Consider the following 20,196-nt stretch of genomic DNA (forward strand, 5'->3'; position numbering starts at 1 on the left):
TATCAGAATATGGAAAAGCCACAGCACTTTTGCACTTCATTAAGATTATAACCCAATTTTTAAACAAAAATCTATTTAAACCTCTAATGGAGTAGAAACAATATATTTTTTTAAAAACCCTCCTTTCCGAACTACAGCTTCTATCTTAACTAAAGAAAGAACTTAGGAATAGAAATATTTTAAGAGTGTGCTCATAAGCATGGTCAATATAAATCTGGCCCAGACCCCAAAAATATGGTTAAAACCTTACATTGATTTCTATGTAACAAAACAGGGACATTATGTAGCTTTTCAAGACCCCAAATTTATCTTTCCAGAACACTCTTAGATATTATGCAGCTTCCTTGGACAGTGATATACAAAGTAATTCTTTTCAAGTTTAGTGGCTTTTTTAAAAGCTCATTTATTTGTGTCCTCAGAAGCCCAGTCTTAATTATAGTCTAGCTTAAAATAGGATGATGATCTATCATCAACACCTATTCCTATTACATAACTGTTTAGAAAACCTAAGTGCACTTTTAATGAGATAGGTACAGAACATTAAATTTGTTTTAATACCTGTAAATAATTACTTGTAAAATACTTTTATTCAAATGGTATTAAGTTTGAGTTTACCCCACACAGGCAATGAAATGGTTAATGTGGCTCATTAACAGCTGGTTGCACTTGGAGGGTGGGCCAGACTCAATTAAAAGAGAAGTCCAGCTGGGGGAGGAGCTACATGCTTTCCATAAAGCAAGGAAGCTAAGAGTAGAAAAGGGTTGCAGGGAGAAAGGGGAAGAACCTTAGAGTCACTCTCTGGGTAGTAGAGAGCAGAGGAACTTCAGGACAGATTTTACATTCTGGGCTTGATGGGATAGGCTAACAGGGGTGCAGGGGACTCTGCTAGTGCACCCGGGTGAAGGACAACCCACAAGCAAAAAGTTGAGGTTTCAGACAAGATTTCACGAAGTTAGACTCTGAGTCAGAATTCTGTAGAAAAACAGAGCTGAGGAGGACTCAGGATAATTTAAAAGTTCAAGCCATGGGAAGGGGCCAAAGTTGCTTTCATTGTGGTTTATATTTTCCTTTTGTAGTTTGAAGCCCTGAGGCCTTGGCTCTAAGAGTGGAACAGAAAAGGAGCCCTGGAGGAGTGGCAGATGTCATACTGATGACCAGTGTTATGTGGGACACTAACCAGTAGCGTAGCTGGGGGGGAGCGGGGCAGCAGCCGCCCCCTCACCGAGCAGAAGTGGCACCTTTTTAATTCTTTGGCGGCTTTTAAATTTTTGCTCACCCAGTGGCGCTCCGGGTCTTGGGTGGTGGGTCAGGCAGCGCTGCGGGTCTTCAGCAGCACTTCGGCATCAGGTCCTTCACTGACTCTGTGGAGGGGGGGGGGGTATCCTTCAGTGACACTGAAGACCAGAGTGAGTGAAGGACCTGCCGCCCAAGACCCAGAGCGCTCCCTGACCCGCTGCCCAAAACCCACTCACACATCAGAAGGGAAGAGACTTTTAAATGACCTGGCCAGAGGGTCACGTCACAAGAAGAGAGAACACCGCAGGCCTGATGCAGCTGACGGCAGTTGATGTTAAATGACAAGAGAGCTGCTTTGCCAAGCCACAAGGGGCATGCCTGCAATGAGAGCACTTTTTTACAGTCTATAATAGCCACTGAAATGTTTCCATTTTTTACAGTCTTATCAGTAATACACAACAGGCAGAAACTTCTAGAGAAGCACTTCACCTCCACACAACAGGGAATATTGTAAAATAACATTTTGCATTCATTTAACACAGAAAATCTCAAAATTATATGAACTACTTTGTCCATCACTGTCAGTGCACAGTGCAGCAGCTGCTTAATAATGTACAGCAAATCTACGAGATGGTTTAAGGCAAGATGTGAAGAACACACTCATATTCAATTGGAATTACAGGAGGAACTGAGGTAGCTTACACTACCTCTTGGAGTGTGCTACAGGATATTTAGTGACCAAATGGCCAAGAGCCTGTTTTTATGTTCCATCCAGTGGAAACACCTCCAGTGACAGTTCCTCCCAGGGCCCTGATTTAAGAGGAAGAGTGCCATCTATTGCATTGCCACCATCACTTCCCACAGACTTGTTAGTTTTCCTTGAAGACTTCCTATCCAAGTACTGACATAGCCCATTCCTACTAACATTGAAATATATAGTTAAATCACATTGTATGAGTGCAGAGGAATGACCAGCATTTTAAATACTCCTGAAGTACAATTTATTGCTGGCTGTTAGTGTAAGCTACATGTATAGTTGGGGCAAATATTTCTGTGTGTGCAGTTACAGTGGTGTTACACAACTGCCACTGCATTCAATGAGAAATGTGTAATGTCCAGTATGTAATGCTGAAAGTTTCACTCTACCTATCTGTGAATTAAGTCTTGTGCACAATATGTACATCTACAAAGAAGAATTTAGCAAGTAGAGATTTCAAAAATTACAGAAACATAGTCCATCTAGTCCAGTATCGCATCTTAGAGAACGGGCAATATCTGCTGAATCACAGCAAGGTATAAAACCATGAAAATGAACATTATGTAAGATGTCCATAGGGGAAGTTTTTTCCTAACTTAAGGCAACTATTGGAGGGTTTATTTATATTCTACACTGTGATATACCAATATAAAGGACAAAAATCGCATAGGAGCCTTATTACAGTGGCATATCAAAAAATTTTATCACCATCAATGAGAGTTCTTCATAGCAGAATTTGTCTTACTCCCTTCTAGCCATGCAACTCTTTCCATTTTGGAGTAATTCCTGAACTTGAGGGGAACAGGTCAAATATTTATTCTGTTTGGCAGCCAGAGATTTTCATAGCTCAATTATCTACAAAATTCAGCAATTGCTTAAATAAGAATGCTTAGGCTTCTTTAAAACTTTGATGTTTGAAATACAGTATTTTGTGCAGCAAAACTCATGTGCCTAAGAAACTGCTGCGCTTACAGATTTGTATTGGCCATGCTTGCAAGTTAGATTCATAGATATTAAGGTCAGAAGGGACCATTATGATCATCTAGTCTGAAGTTAATGCAGGTCTCAACCCAAAGACATATTTCCATTCAGCACATTTTCCCCCTCTTTATGTCTCACTAGAGTTGCAGTCATGACTATATAGTCTAGAAATGTGTACTCTGGTAGGTTGGTTCTGACATTAATAAAACATTGCCCCTTGGATCTACAGTCTCCAGATCAAAGTTATTTTGATCTGTTTTTCTCCAAGGCTAAAAACTAACTAGCTGCAAATAAACCAACCAACCAACCAAAATCTATAAATCCATCTCCTAAAATGAAGAAAGTTGCCAGATATGACCAGGTAAACACCAATGGCATGCTTTTTGTGTTGAACAAAAAGAAGCACCTTTGAAAGATAATTGTGCATAGGACCACGTTAAGACAAATGTTGGAAGCTTGCTGGAAATTTTATGAGTTTACTGGACACCTGCATACGATACCAAATGATCAAACATTCTAGACAGAAGTTATCCAAAGGGTACACTTAATATACTCAACAACAAAAGCGTTCAGCAAAAGCCATGCTAACAATATCGCAGCATTTTATAAAGCATGAATGATTTGTGGTTTTTCAAAACAAATAAGAGAAACACTGATGTTATGAGTAAATCTGAAGAACAACCAAAAACTGTCACTGAGGAAAATTTTCGCAGATGATAAAGCAATTTCATTCACTGTCCAAGACCTTACTTGCTGGTACAGTTGTGGTCTTAGCGCCGAGTTCTCAATCATAGTGTGAACCATGGTGATTAAAGGTTCATTCTCTTTCATCTATTTCAAATCAGGAGGAGCATACAGCAAACATCAGTTTACACCATAGCTAGATTTGAAAGACGACACTGTAAATATAGCCTCTACTTCAATATTTTTTCTAATAATGCAGCATTTTACATTTTAACCTATGCCTTTACAGATTCCAACATTTAGAAAAAGTAAACATTTGCAAAACTTAAGTGATAAATATCAAACTCATGTTTCCCATACACACAAGATTTTACTATATTAATATTTCATAAAAGCTGCATCATTTCCACTGTGGTTCATGTCACTAGTAAGTCTAATTACTTCAGATGTTTCACCAACAAACTCAAGTTACAATAGGTAAAACATCAGGAACAACTGGACAAAATACTGAGTAGCCAAACCACGATACTACTTAGCAATAAGCCAGCTAGATTTGAAGTAATTTAAAACACAAATACAATAATTTAAATATGCCGTAAGCAACATCCAAATTCTTATCTGAGAACCATCTTATAAAATAGTCCCCCAGACATTAACATGTAGATTACATCTTCAGTATGTTACGAGTTATTTGAGCCCTTCTGGAACTGAATACTAAGATCAACTTTACAATGATCTACACCAGTACTTCACAATCTACAATGTAACAATGGTAGCAATGCAGCAATTTTTATATACAAAGGTACTCAATTATATTAGTTATTGCATTTACCCATATATGACAATGAAACCATCTGTTGCACATTTCAAGCTAGGTTAGACATATGTGCTGCCATATTTGCAGAACAAATCATTTATGTTTACTGCCACAAGTGCAATTGCCCAAAACAAGTTCTTTGATCATTTATGAAAAAAATTATAGAATTAGGCCTTCAAAAAACCCAAGCAATGCATAGAGCAAATGGTCTTCTTATGCTAGCATGCTGGTCAGAATTCTTACAATCTTATAAGATTTTTGAATATTGTGTTAGGTAGAGCTGGTTAAGACATTTTTGTTCCTGTCAAAAATCAATATAAAGTAAAAAAGTTTGTCAAAAATTTTCTTCAGAAGTTTTTAGACTTTTGTTGAAAAAACAAAACCCATAATTTTCAGTCTTAGGAGTGAAAAATTCTGTTTTTTCCAACAAAAAGTCAAAAAATATCTAAAATGGATATTTACTTTAGAAATGTCCCGTTTGATATGCCATTTTTTGTAGAAAGACCCTTTGAATCAAAAATTTCAACCAGCTCTTGCGCTACATCAATTTTACATCCAGCTATAGAGGATTATGTCTCTCATCTCTCTTACCATGTAACTGTATACACAGTGGATTTTCATACAGACTAACTATTGCCTCACCAATTTGATGTGACAGACAAGCTACTGCTCTGCTGCCCATTGAAAGGCACATTTTCCAACCCAAGTGACGACAATTTCCCCATAAACGGAAAATTCCAATCTGTGTGTGGTATTAGGTGAGCCCCAACATTCTGTATCAGTGGTACCTCACTAATTTGCACTGGCTAAGGACCCCATAATTTGTACCAAAACAACTGTTTTTCCCCCATTCTTAGTGAAGTTTTAATTACATTTAAAAAGCAAATATACTTCTAGTATACTATGAAGAATCAAATTTGAATTACAAATAGTAGTAAGATACAATTACTAAATGAAGTATATTGTGATATGTTCTTTGCTTTATTGTGCATTCATTTATTCACTCATCTACAACATTAATTCACAATGGGTTACCAGGCATTAGTGGGAAATACTGAGGTTCTAGTATATGTGAGGAATATATTTCATACTGTGCCTCTAATGAGATAATTGTCTTAATTTACAGGATAACATATCCCTATTACAGTCAAAAGTAGAGTCTGAGAGGCAAAAGCAGGCCCATATTGAATTACAGTAAAATTTTCCTCACTTTTTTACATTTAATCCATTTTTACTCCAATCCCACAAGGTAAAGATCCTTATGCCACAGGGAACATTTGAAAGTATTTATTTCAGTACCATTTTTCTAGCAAGATTTCTTTCCCCTATTCCTACAATATATTGTTGACAAACCTAAAGAGAAGCAGAATAAGGTGACAGTCACATATGAAATACTTAAGTGTTCACTAAGTTTAAAAGTCTCAAAGGCTCTGTTTTTGTCCTACTTTGCAACAACAGTTACTTGATGCTTTAGCTTCTTTACACAAGTTTGTCTCAGCTGATAACTACCTGTCAGCAGGTCAGTAGCATTCTACACTAAGAGGGCAATTTTTGAGTCATGTGACCAAATCTTAAACTGGCCTGTGTTGAAGGAAAATACTGTCTCTACAACAGTGAGGTTCCCCATAATATACAGTAAATAGGAAACTACTAAAAACCAGAGCTAGTCAAAACACATTTTCCTTCTTTTATAGAAAACAATTCTTGTATAATTTTTCCACAGATAAATTTAAATTTTTTGGCTAAATTTGAAAACAAACATTTCTATTAGGAAGTGCCTTTTTGGAGTTGTTGTCTGAGCAGGGAGCTGAGCCTATGGAAGAGAGTGGGAACATGAAGTATCTGAACTACATCTTTCATAATGTACAATGGTCTCCCCTCTTCCTGGAGAGAGGTGGTGTATTATGGCAGCCCCCGTCCATGATAATACTAAACAAAACTACCAATGCTGTACACCAATCAAGAGCTCTTCTAGAAAAAACTAAAGTGTGACAGAACTAATTTAAACCTAATATATAACAAACTGCTGACAACCTGAACAAAATAATTTTAACTAAAGAGAGCCAAAACACCGTCAACCAAACAGGCTGTTTCGAAGCTGAACCATTTCACCGAGACTTATCAATTACTACCAAGTTTTCATCAGAAAGATTTCTAAGGTCCAGGGCTCTTTCGAACTTCTGACGAGAGAGAAGAGAGAGAGAGACAGAGACAGCGAACTGAATTGAAAGATTGATCTTTTAATCCAAAAACAAATGTTTTAACACCATTCTGTTTTGTGAAGACATTTGAAAGGTTTTGGTTTTGTTCTAACACAGAACAAAAACAAATCCTGAAAATTTGGAATTGTGAAATTGAGTTGTCATCCTCCAGGCAGCTCTAATTTTAATACTACAGTAAAAGCTTTTTTATCCAGCATATTGGGGGAATGGGAGAAGTTGGTAAGTCAAAAATTCCGGTTAACTAAGAGGGAGTGAGTTTGGGTGAGGGAGGTGGCTCAGGACTGGGGGTTAGGGTGCAAGAGGGTGTGCGGGGCACAGGCTCTGGGAGGGATTTTGGGTGTGGGAGGGAGTTCAGGGCAGGGAGTTGGGGCACAGGAGGGGTTTTGGGACGTCGGATCCAGGCGGCACTCACCTCGGGCGGCTCCCCGCAAGCAGCGATATGTCTCTGCTGCTCCTAGGCAAAGGCATGTCCAGGCGGCTCTGCGTGCTGCCTCCGTCACCACAGCTCCCATTGGCCACGGTCCCTGGCCAATGGAAGCTGTAGCGCTAGTGCTTGGGGCAGGGCAGGGGAAGTGCATGGCGCCCCGGTGGCTGTTCCTCCGCCTAGGAGCGGTAGGGACATGTCGCCACTTGCGGAGAGCCACTCAAGGTGAGCGCTGCCCAGATCCAGCATCCCGAAATGCCCATTTCTAGAGGTTTCCAGATGGTAAAGTGCCAGATAACACAACTTTTTACTGTATCTTGGGGGACCTCCTACCGCATTTTTACCTGTGGAGGTTAACAGCACTCCATAATTTTGACTGGAAAGGTCACTGCTCAACAGCAATCCCAGTCCCTAAAGAAGCTGGAGGGTCAACAATTGGGAAACAATCCTCTATATAAAACACTGCAAAGTGCTGACCAAAAGGCCATTCCAGCAGAAACCAAATTATTTTTATATCCCTATGAAAATGATATTTTTAACTGACAGACAGTTAAATGTTCATTATTTGTCAAGAGGTGATATAATATATATTCAATTTCACTCTACCATTTTTATAAATAATATTAACCCACAGATATGCAGTACAATTATCTGCAGAAGTGGTAGAGCAAAATGGAGCCTAAACTGAGTAAGACAGCAACTTAGCCACAGTACTAACATAAAAACAGATTCAAATTGTATTATGAGTGCTATGAAAACAAAATTTTACAGAACAGCTGCACCATAACAGTAGTAATAGTGCATTTATATAGTTCGTTTTATCTGGGGGATACAAAGTTCTTTACAAACTTTAATTTAAGTTGTGACACGTGGCCAAAAAGGGTTAAGCAACTTGTAGGCTAATTGACCCAGATTCAACCTTTAGAGACATGTTAGGAAAGTATGTAGATATAATTAGGGCCATTCCATGTTAGAGAGTCTAGCGCTTTAAAATGTAAACTTGTATTGTTAAAGAATTGGAAGAAGATAGTGATTGTAGTAGCCTATGTTTACCTATGTCTTGTTAGAGGTTAACAATGTAACCAAACGGTTCCTGTCTAGGGCTGTATTCTGTTAATTCAGAGATCCAAATGAAACAACATTTAGACAGAACTTGGGTCATTGTTGATATGTCTTTTTAAAGTTTGTAGTAAACGGTCTATAAACTACTTAATGGATAATTACCTTATGTTAACCCATATAGTTAATTACTGGTGAAGGTTAGGAAACAGAAGGTTACGTCAAAAGCCTATTGTTCACCCAAGGACTGCATGCTGCCCAGGAACTGTATAAAGGATTCCTGGGACCTGATCCGTTCATATCAAATCTGCTCACGTTTTACCAGGGGAAGCACCGAGCTACAAGATTGAGGTCTCCAAATTCATTTGAATCACCCTGGTATTGGACAAAACCTATGGACTAATTCTAAGCACTCTTTGCAACTCAAAAGCACACCATCTCTACTATGAAACTGATCTCAGAACTGTCTTCATGTCTGTATGTATACTGATATTTTAACCAACACATTCTCTTTTCTTTAATTAATTTTAGTTTCGTTAATAAGAATTGGTGGAAGCGTGTATTTGGGTATGATCTCAAGTATTCATTAACTTGGGAGGTAATGTGTGCACAACTTTTTATATGATGAACAAGATTTTCAGTAATCCCCATCATATTTGACTTTGCTGTTTGGGTGCCCCAGGCTGGGTTGATTTAAGGGAATTGTGTTTTGGCTTCTATGTAACCAGTAAAGTATTGTAAAAGCTGTTTTGGAGCTGGCTGAGTGAATCTAAGTGTTGGAATAACCACCAGTTCTGGGGGTTGTCTGCCCCATTCTTTGGGGTATGCCCTAATTGAGCAACCTCAGCGTGACCCCCTCCCCCGGGACCCCAGTCACAAAAGTATTACACATAAGCCAGCTAAAGTACAAAATGGTTTAATGAAATGCCTGATGCCACAAAGCAAGTCAGTAGCAGAACTCTGAAAAGAATTCAAGAATCCTATCTTAGATACGCCTGCTGTTTCCTGTAATTCACTAACCCATCCCCAAAACTGATGTCTTTCTTTGCTATGCTTTTTTTATACTCTGTGTGGTATATGAAAGTTTCTCAGAGTGAGAAACAATGAACAATTTCTACCTAAATGAGAGACACACTAAAGCAGCTGAATCCATCTAATAGTTATCCATCTAATAGTTAGCATTTAAAATTTGTGAGTATATTATACTCTGATGCCATAACACTAAAGAATACAGAGCAACACTATAAGCCTAACTAAAATCTGCTGAACATCCAAGAAAACTCTCAGTGGAGAAATTCCTACTGTCAGAGAAGGAAGAAGACAGAAGACTTCATGCAGTCCAACAGGTATGTCACTATGCCAATCTAATTAATCTGGGAGGTGCTCATATACTCTGGTGATGAGACCCAGCACCAAACCCTAAAATACATAGCTCAATCTCACTGGAAAGTATAGCTGGTAATTATAGGAGATTTTCATCATAAATAACAAAATTACAATTAAGTTCTAAGACCTGTTTATGGAATTGCCCTCTGATAATGGGTGCAGGTTCTAACAAAACATCTATTTATAGGTGTAATAAAACATTTAAGTGCTGTGGACACAGTCTTTATTTGAAATTTTGATGTTTCCATTTGTGGTTACTATTACTACTCAGTGTGAGCATGGTCAGGAAAAAAAGGGCAATAAAGAGGCCACTGGAAATGGATTTAGTAGTACACTTAGATAACTAATCCTTTGGATTCATATAACGAAATGATTACTTTTATACTGCTGCCCTCGTAAAAGAGCATCCACTGGGCAAGCAAATATGATCCTCTGATCACTGTTGGTGTCCCAAATGGGCACTTGCAAAAAAGACAGCAAACATGTCTGGCTCCTCTGATGTTTCCTGAATACCGCAGCCACAAGAGTGGTTCAACCCCTCTTAAAAGACGTGGTGTTTGCTGGTGATCTGAACTGCTGGCCATGAGACTTCAAGGAAATCTATTATCTAGAGACAATTTTGTGCTGCACTGTTCTTATGTACCTAAAACTACAGCAAATAAAAATCCAAAACTATAATGTAACAAATCATAAGTATCTCCAAGGAAAACAGCAGTATAAAAAACTGCCCTCTAGTAAAAAAAAAAAAAAAGTTCTTATGATTTCTTGGGCTTTGTGAAATTAATCACAATCACAGGCAATATTTCATTGTGTGAGCTCAGCAATCACCATAGGTTACTTTATACATAAGGTTTTCCACATAGTACTGAGAAGAGTGGAGTTCTGCAATCCAGCCTTGGTTAGAAGGCAGTAGGTAATATGTATAGTTCTGAGTTCCTCACAATCCAAAAGGTGGGTGACCAAGATAAAAGGACTGGAGTGCAGCTACATGAACCATGAAGAGAGGTTTAGGGAATTTTATATACAGAAATTACAGACTAGTCAAAAAAGGAAATGTGTAATTTATATATAAAGTTGAAATGCAGCAACCCAAGAGGGTAAAAGATTATTCAAGGTGATTAAAGATGCTGTAAAGAAGACACATTGGCCTGAAATGAGACTAGGAAAAATTTAGGCTATGTAGTAGGATTTTTTTCTCCTAAAAATAAGGTCAATTGGATAATGGACTAATTTGCTAAGGGAATAGTTGAAACACCAGCTCCAGAGGTGTTCAAGAAGATTACAATCTCTTACGGAATTTATTTAGTATATGGGACAATCCTGTTCTAGTGCAAAGGGAGAGGGGACAAGAATGGCGCAGATGACCCAGAACATTTATTCCAACCCTATGCCCTATGGTTTTATGACTGGGAATCCCATTTTATACTAACTGCCTCTTTCTTACTGTATGTGAAGTTTAGCCACTTCCTTGATCTACTGCAGAGACTTGGTTTATTTTTTTAAATGCCAGCATTAAATGAATTTATAAGAAACTCAACAAATGTGGAAGTAAGTATTTCTGTAATCCTCAGCTTTATATGATATAATTACATTTGTTCTGGAATTCTAATAATCAGTATTTACTTGACATACTATGCAAGTAAAGAACTGCTTTACTATCCCTCAAACAGTAAATACCATTTCCTTTATTTAAATCAGAATATCACACTGACAGATCACTGAACAAACCCTGTAACCAACCAACCAATAATATTAAAAAATGGAACGTAAGTAGTAGTTCAATGTCTTGTATAAGCAATAACAAAATCAAAGCTGGAAACGTTTGAGCTGGATGAAATGTACTTTGGCCTAACACAACTAACAACAGAGGTTCTGACTGTCCACCGCCTTACACCTTAGGTAGTCATTTACCAACATACATCAATGCAAACTGAGTGCAAGATGAGTGTAAATCACGACCAAATCAGAATGGTAGCATTTCATCTTGAATGCAACCTTGCTCTCAATTTGCATTCATAAGTGATCACCCAAGGTGCAAAGTGATGGAAAAATCAAGCCAGAAGGTGGTGGTGGTTGTTTTTTTAAACATAATTCAATGAAGTCCTGACTACTGCAGCAATGCATAGGATGTCCAGGTGCAAAAACAATCAGGAAATTGTTTGCATTAAGTGTAATGTTTAAGATGCAAAATGCAGCATGCAGTGTTTGAAAATCAGTTTTGAGATTTTCATGTAAGAAAACAATAGTTAAACATCTATTTGCCTATATTTCCTTTCAAGTACTTGTTATGATTTTCTCTGCTATTTCTATCAAAGGTCTCATCATTCTGTTTAAAAAGCTCTCTTGCAGAACCCATTTGCACATTTCATTTGATCCTGTCTTGAAGACAAAAAGCCCGATTGTTTCTTTTATCAACAGATTTTGTTGTCAAATGCAGCATTATGCTCTCACTCTGAAATCCAGCAGAAGAAAAAACTGAGTTATGAAGGAGTAACATCTTATTCATACATAACTCATGAGCAAACAACTTAGCAAAAAACAAAATTAGGTAAGTTGCCTTATGTTTAAAATGTACTTTCAAGTTTGATCCAATGTGATGTCCCTCTTTAAATTTATATCTTGAAGAAACATCTCAGTTTTCTTTGTTCTGAACACACTAAAATAATCAGAAATAGCTGTTCTCTATGAAATAGCATGCTTGTCACACTTGTCAGTTTGGAAATTTCTGATGAGTTTGATTATGATAAAAAGTTGAGGAAATTTTAGTTAGTTACATTACAGGAAGCAATGAACAGCAGGAATAAACTGGAACCTGAGAATTAAAACTACATTCTGGTTTAAATTTAATGCTCAGGTTCTTATTATTTCATTATATCCAATTTTCAATAACATTTAAGATTTTTTGTGATATGTAAATAAGGTAATATATAAAATACCCAACTCCAGTTCATAGAAAACATCTTTAAATATCTAGCATCTTTAAATTTGGCAATAGCACGAACACACACTGAGACAAACAAAGAAAAAGCTGCTAATCCCACCTGATGATTCAAATATATGGCATTCCTTTGAAGGTGATGTGAAAGAATCTCATTCTAGCAGGCAGCAGTCAAGAAGACAAAGGAAAGGGACAGAAGGTGCAGAACATATAAAAAAGTCAGTTTGGAAAGAGTTAAACTAGCCAGTGATCTTTCAATTTAATTAAAAACAAATGTTACATTTGTATACAAACTGCTTTGAACTCAAGAGAAAATGGATAATTAAAATTTCCTACAAATCTCACTATGAACTACCACAGTAAATTTTTAAAAAGCTTAGCATATTAAATTAGACAAGGAAGCAAGAAGATACCAAAAAAGGTATACCTTTGTTTGATGACGTATTAACTTGCAATTTCCTTTCTTTATTCATGTGAATTTAGTAAAAATTTTCTTAATACACACAGAAAACCAGTACGTGCATGTGGATTTTCTATACATGACTACATAGCAACTATAAACCCTTTGATAAGTTTATAAGTTTTAATGAATGTCCTAGTTTTGAACAAATTATAGAAAACAAATCACACCTGAGATGAGGCAAATAATCAAAATAAATTCGCTTTATCATCTACCATAATACATTTGTTTATGGCAACCACTACTTATTTTAGTATATTTCACCTGATCAATGTACAGAGCCTGTAATTTTGCTTCCAGTTTTGTGGAAACAATACATTTGGAAGTGTTCCTACCCCTATTTTGATTCAGTAATGTACTCTCAAGCTTTGCATTAAGAACTCAAAGGGTTAATAGCTGAACATCACATATGCAAGGCAACAATGGTATTCTAATTTACATCCATGGCTAACCAGAGACCTTTGCACTAATGGCATAACGCAAACTTTGATTAATGAATGGCTCAGAGCTAGTGAGGATGGTACATAGCACACATTACTTCATAGCTGACCTTTGGGCTGTTGGCCTCAAGTTTTAGTTGCATGAGCTGTGCTAGTGTGTGTTCCCGGATACTACTCAGTTCAGCTTGCTGCCGTCTCAGCTTTATTAGCAGCAGCGTGAGCTCCTCTGGCTGAAGGAGTGCAGTGTGAGAAGCCAAAGAGTGGAGAATAGGTTAACTGGTGTCCTGAACAACACTTAATTAAACTAAAGGCATCTTCTCACAGTTAACTGTTAATATGCCAAACACGTGTTAAATTCCTTTAAAGAACTTATATAATGTTTTCCCCAAACAGCTTCCCTAGAACTTAGAACAAAAGGTCAACATAGAATTCAAAGCACTTGAACCTCAAATGGTAGAAATTGGAATTTTGTGTACAAGGGGCACAAAGGTTAGGAGCTTGCAGGAGAAAAAAAAATCCATGTGGTTACTACAACAGTGGAGGCTACAAGTGTCATCCATATCAATATAAGAGAGGAAGAAGATAGAATCCAAGGTCAGAAGGGACCAGGCATCATTATCTAGTCTGACCTCCTGCACTTTGCAGACCACAGGACTTCACCCTCTCACTCCTGTTATAGACCGCTAACCTCTGGCTGAGTTATTGAAGTTCTCAATCATGTTTTAAAGACATTAAGTTACAGAGAATCCACCATTTACACTAGTTTAAACCTGCAAGTGACCAGTGACCCATGTCCCATGCTGCAGAGGAAGGCAAAAAAAAAACCCTGGTCTCTACTATCTGACATGGGGGAAAATTCCTTCCCGACCCCAAATATGGCGAACAACTAGAACCTGAGCATGTGGGCAAGACCCACTAGCCAGATATTCCAACCCCCAGGAAAATATTGTCTATACAATAGCAAAAAGGAGTGGGGAGGAAATATTAAAGTTTACACCCTTTACTGAATCAAACTATTTTAAAAGAAACATTGTCAAAGTTGGTAGGCTCAGAATGTGACCTACTTTCTCTTTTATCTGTTTTAAAAGTCCTTGGTAATCCTCTGCATGTGTTTTTTTTCCCCCCTAGGACATATTTCAAAGCCCTTTTGTTTTACTAAATAATGAGACTAACCAAAGACCATCAAAACAAGCATACGGCATAGAAGAAAGTGTCAGAAGCATGAAAGAGAATTTGTCCCTCTCCATTCCTCAAGGATTTATAACAAAATTACTAATCTATAAATATACCTTGACACTATACCTTTAAAGCCACCAGCAATTTATAGGTTAGGCTCTCACTAAACATTTAAAAATAGTGATTATTTGGAAAGAATAGTCATGTGCAACTACTATGTGCATAATTTCAAACAGCCTTATTTTTAGGAACATCTCTCCCTGTTCAATTTTCTGAGGATCCTCTCTTTTCTTATTAGCAATACTGGCAAAAAAGCCACAGACCTTTGTTTTGTAAACAGCTCACCTGCTCCTGTTGCTTACTCCCCACTTAAAGTAAGTCTTATAATGAGAGGTCAATTATTTACACAGCAATTGACTTTGTCGTCACAGTTATTGAATTCAAGTAGGAAAAAAACCACACAGGAATACAGTAGATTAACTTTTACTCTGTTTTCATAAAATTTCCAAATCAAGAAGTGGGGAGGAAAAATATAGAAAATGTAGAATGAGGTTATATTATTGAAAATTACTATCCATTTCCTGAAACACAGAACAAGAGTCAGAGAACAAGCTCATGTGTGTGTTTCGTGATCAAAACACACATCAGTACAACTGTGGGCATATACTGCAGAAGTCCACTAGAGGGAGCAAATAATTTTAGTATAACTTCAGTTGTCAATCCTATCTAGCTTTCACTGGAAAACACAATATAAGAATCAAATTCCATAATGGTTAATCTTGCACTTTCTAACTGTTCATTTCAGTACCAACTTGAGTATTATTTCCAGCAAATATATAAGGAGGATTTAGGTCACTATAATATATTTTAAGATGTGTTCCCAATGAAATTTTCACGTAAAAAATTAAATTTTAAACAGAACTAATTTCTCTGCATGACCACATTCACAGAAATAAACTGAAGGCAGTAACATCTCTGTAGAGTAAATACATAAGAAATTGATATTTTCAGGGATGAAAACATTTCCTGTGAGAAGTCTTGTATGAACATAACAATTTCCAAATTAAAAAGTAAATAAATTATTTTTATGGTATATTAATTAAAATCCTTGGTTTGTGCATACTTGTCTTATCCTAGAGCAGCACAATGCATAATAGATTGCTCCAACTCCCAATATCAGCTATAGCGTTGCCAATCCTTGTGACATTACTGTGAGTGCTGTAAATCAGACAGATTCTGGGGGCTCTTGTGATAATACAGGCAGCTCGGTATTTTTCCAGAGCCACCTACAGTTTTTCCCTTTGGCTGCCCATGGCTGCTGCCTACAGTACCCGTTGGTTGCCCATAACAGGCAAAGCCCTGGAACAAGTACAGAAAGAACAACCCTTTGCTTCCCACCCAGCTCAGCAGCCTCACCCCAGCACCACAGTGTAAGAAGAGGAAGTTATTGGTGATCAGAGTCCAACGAAAGAAAGAAGCAGCTCCAGCAGCCTGCTGGGGTTGGCGTGGAGGGCTGCAAGAAGCAGGGAGGGCTCTGGGCAGTAGGAGGGCAATAATGGAGTCAGAGAACAAGTGCAAATGGGAAATGGGACCTGCACTATACATGGGGACATTACATATGGATTTAAGGTACAAATTTCAACCTGTAATTTTCAAACTTTGAGGATAGGGAAGGGGAGTTCAAACATACTTTACAAATCTTATGAGTTTTAGGCTCTTGGAATTGACAATACTACACTGACCCATCACCATTAATGGAAAATATCTAATGAAAGAGAAGTCTTAATTCTATTACAAAGACGAACGCTCTATACAGGTGAATAAGAGCACATTATTTTACTGAACACATATATACTGTACCATTCTTAAAAATTCAGAAGAGGCAACTTCTTTGTCAAATGCATGTTGAAAAAATCCTAAAATAGAAAACTTGACACTGTCCTAGATGTTTCCAAAATAAGATACTCAATGTGTAAATGAAAGCTCTTTCCAGAAAGATAATCATATTTGCTGGCAGAAAATTTTAACTAAAACTCCTGTTCTTGCAAATCCTCAATGTTATCAAACACAATCAACTTGGTTTGGAAACCTTGGGTAATTGAAGACTGCATTTAATACAAGCTCTACAAACAGAAATGTTGCAGTGTCACATTTTATTTTATGGATTGTTCTAAAATAAAAAATGATGTACTAAATAAAAGTGCCACTCACCGTTTTGCCTTGGAGGCTCTGGGGAGTAACAGGCTGTAAAGTCAGACCTGCTGGCATCGACCTTCTGTCAGGCATAAAGACATGCTATGGAAAAACAAGACTGCATATTATAATCCATGGTTGTCTGCCAAAGTCTTTTGTATTGAGGGTTACATAGGAATTTAATATAATTTTTCAAGTCAATTTCATTCTTATGAAACGTGCCAGAGGGTATGTCTACACTGCAAGTAAAAACCCATGGCTGGCCTGTGCCAGCTGATTTGGGCTTGCAGGGCTCGGGTTGTGGGGCTTTTTCACTTCAGTGTAGACATTTGGGCTCAGACTGCAGCCCAAGCTCAAAGACACTCCCACATCTCACAGGATCTTAGAGCCTGGGCTTCGGCCTGAGCCAAGAATCCTACGCTGCAATGAAACAGCCCCGCCAGCCACAGGTGTCTAATTGCAGTAAAGACATACCCAGAATGACAGCATTAGATAATGAAGTCCTCTGTTGGTCTACCAAATATATTCAAAAGCAACTCAAATCCTCTGTCGTGCCTGAATCCATGCCCTGGAAGGATCGCTTCTAAAGTTGAGAAGGTAGTTCAGCCTTCATGGCTCTTTCAGTTCATGGCCCTTCCACTTAGACTTCCAGCAAGAATAAGCTGGGACCAAGCATTGTGGTATTTTTTAAACAAACACTTTTTGTTGAGAACTAGACAGATCACTGAATTATTTGATCTACATCATGAAATATTTCAAGGTTTTTGTTCAAATAGCTTTTGATCTCTATGGGGCTGACATGGATTCAATATAGTATTTCAGCACTATCAATCCTAAACCGTTCAGTCCCCTAACCGGTACATTTTTTAAAAAGGAATTAGCAATGTGTTAAAGGTTTTATGAATAAACTTAGCTTAATGTTAAAAAGTACAAAATAAATAACCTGAAAACTTAAAATCAGTAGATGACAATGAATGGCGCTTTCTAGATTAACTTGGCTAAAAAGAACTGAATATATAATACTAGTAAAATGTATTATACATGTAAACTGAAAACTCATTTTAGACACTGTTATATAAGAAATATATGTCCTGTGTGCACTTGACTATGATGCTCTTTTTCAGGGCTACATAAAACGTTGAGTTAAATTTCTAAAGCAGTAATGGGCAATGGACTTCAAAACAGAAAGAAACTGCTCTTTTGTTGGTTGGAGGTATTTCAATCCCAAAGGGGAAAACACACAAAGCAATTTGAAGATATTTAAAGTTTTTTAAAGCCTTTCCATGCTTCAATATTGCAGCAAACCGCAACATTTCATAAAGAATCCTGGGTTAGAGTTCAAGGAACAGCTTCAATGTAATCCTTGAGCACTTTACCATAGTGTAGGGCAGGAAAATGGTTAGTTTTACATCCTACTTACAACAGCATGATTTTTTTAAAAGGAGCTCTCAACTGCAGTAACAATGTGCATAGCATAATTTAGTGAGTCTACCAAGGCATGTTGGGGATCTAGTTTTAGGATTCTAGCTTATTCCCTCTACCCTGAACAGGAAAGGGCTAACAGACATACGGAGGGTCCCTGAGGTCATATGCATGTGGCTCTGCCATTCCGTAGTGATCTCACTGGATAAATTAACAGTAACTAGAAAGTTAGTCTAACTTGTGGCTGAAGGTCAGAAAAATAAATAGGCAAGGACCATGAGTGCTCTGAAGAGAAAGCTGAGAAAGATTACTATCATTTCCAAAAATCAGACTGAACCTTGATTAGAATCCCAGAAATTCCAAATGCCCTTTTTCTTCAGAAACCTGTTTGCACTCCCTTAAGATACTCTGGAGACTAATGGGAATATTGACTTGCTTTCTGTCTCTCACAGCAATGCAGAGTATGTTATACAATGTTAAATTTAGTGCCATTAAGAGAACACATCTCCATCCTCTAAACGAAAATAACGTCTCCCATCACTTACACAGGCTACACCTGACTTTGTAAAGTAATTTTTTTTCTTTTAAACAAACATTTCACATCATAATTATTTTTTCATAAAAACAGTGGCATGTAACTGTGCCTACATTATGATAGATGCACAATAGCAGAACTTTCCAAAGTAACATGGAAAGTCTGGTTCAAGGTAAAAGAACGCTTTCTATTTAAAGAAGAAAACTGGAAATAAGTTGGCTTATTAACTATGTATAAGGAAAGTATTTCACCTTAGCATGATGCGTCCTATGTCGGCGGTCAATTGTTACATCTGCTCTTTGCACCGGTGAGGACACTTCTGATCTGTATGTCCGTTGAGGGGAATATCCTTGGTAACCAGCTATGGAACCATGGGAAGGTGATGTGGGAATGGAATGCATCACCTGATCGGAAATATTGATCATGGTTTTTGGGCTACTTAAAGTACTATGTCTAGTAAGAGTTGTTTGCTTATTGTAAAATTGACGTTGTTGCCATTCATAGAGTTGCCACATTGTGTCATCCCGCATGGATCTCCGTTTTTCTTCAGCTGTTGTTGGTCCTATGGTCCTGTCATAAACTGATGGTGTCACACTACAAACACTCTCTGGCCTTGTTTTGCTGTTCCTTGGCAAGGTTCTATAGCCTTCTGGGTAATGGGGTGCAACTTGGGGTCGGTGACTTGGCATATTTCTTGGTAGCGTCTGATATGAAATTATGCTGAAACAAGAGTTTTCCATTAATAGTGAAGGATACTGCTATAATGGGAATACAAAGTTATCTAATTTCTTTTCCACGCTTCTTAGATATAATACTTTATAATCTGTTCAGATACTATAGGCATCACATTTTAAAAGATCTATGCTCTCCATCTTATGAAGGAAACAGTAAAGGCTACTGAAAAATCAAGTATGCCAAATGAATATATTACATATGATGCAACTGGATCTCTTCACTGACTGGATTAATTATTCAACCCAATATTTCATACAAATCCAATCTTTACATCAGTTTACTTACTACCTATTTCTGGGTCAGCTCCTGAGAGGTGCACCTACAACTCCTATAAACTTTAACAGATGTTTCAGATACTTGGGATACATAACCCTATGATCTTTTATTTTGTTTTTATTTCAGCTCAAGCCTGCAAGGTGAATAGTTTAGTTTCAAGCTTTTAAAACTTAAAATTAAATCTTATATTGTTTGTTCCAATACAAATTAATCAACAGGCAAAAACTGACTGTCTATAAAAGCGGATAATTGCAAAATGATATCAAAACCATTTATTTATTATGGCTAGAATAAGGCAGAAAAAATGGTAATAATTATCTAATGCAATTATATTCTGCAATCTTAGATAAACCATTCACGTAAATCAGCCCAATCAGAACAAACAACAAATTATTTCTTTGTATTACAAGACAACATAATTTTAATGCTATTTTTTACTTTTTAATTTGTGTGTG

At 37.3% G+C, this 20,196-nt stretch overlaps 1 protein-coding gene across 27 annotated transcripts in view; it reads right to left on the reverse strand.

Moving 5' to 3' along the window:
- The window catches only part of PLEKHA5 (pleckstrin homology domain containing A5), a 260,673-nt gene that overhangs the window by 51,850 nt on the left and 188,627 nt on the right, over positions 1 to 20,196 (reverse strand). For 11 of the 27 annotated variants that reach the window (XR_007353551.2, XM_048827361.2, XM_048827528.2 and 8 more), the window contains 5 exons: positions 18,982 to 19,450; positions 16,792 to 16,875; positions 13,515 to 13,634; positions 12,608 to 12,661; positions 3,725 to 3,805 (listed from right to left, as the gene is read on the reverse strand). Coding sequence is in view for 26 of the 27 variants with exons in the window: in XM_048827361.2 (XP_048683318.2) it covers positions 3,725 to 3,805; positions 12,608 to 12,661; positions 13,515 to 13,634; positions 16,792 to 16,875; positions 18,982 to 19,450 (808 nt within the window). In the remaining variant the exon portion in view is untranslated. Of the gene's footprint in view, positions 1 to 3,724; positions 3,855 to 12,607; positions 12,662 to 13,514; positions 13,635 to 16,791; positions 16,876 to 18,981; positions 19,451 to 20,196 lie in introns of those variants that run through there. The other 16 variants (XM_048827393.2, XM_048827455.2, XM_048827571.2 and 13 more) reach the window with 6 other exon arrangements.

Source organism: Caretta caretta, chromosome 1, assembly GCF_965140235.1.
Source record: "Caretta caretta isolate rCarCar2 chromosome 1, rCarCar1.hap1, whole genome shotgun sequence".
Classification (NCBI taxonomy): domain Eukaryota; kingdom Metazoa; phylum Chordata; order Testudines; family Cheloniidae; genus Caretta; species Caretta caretta.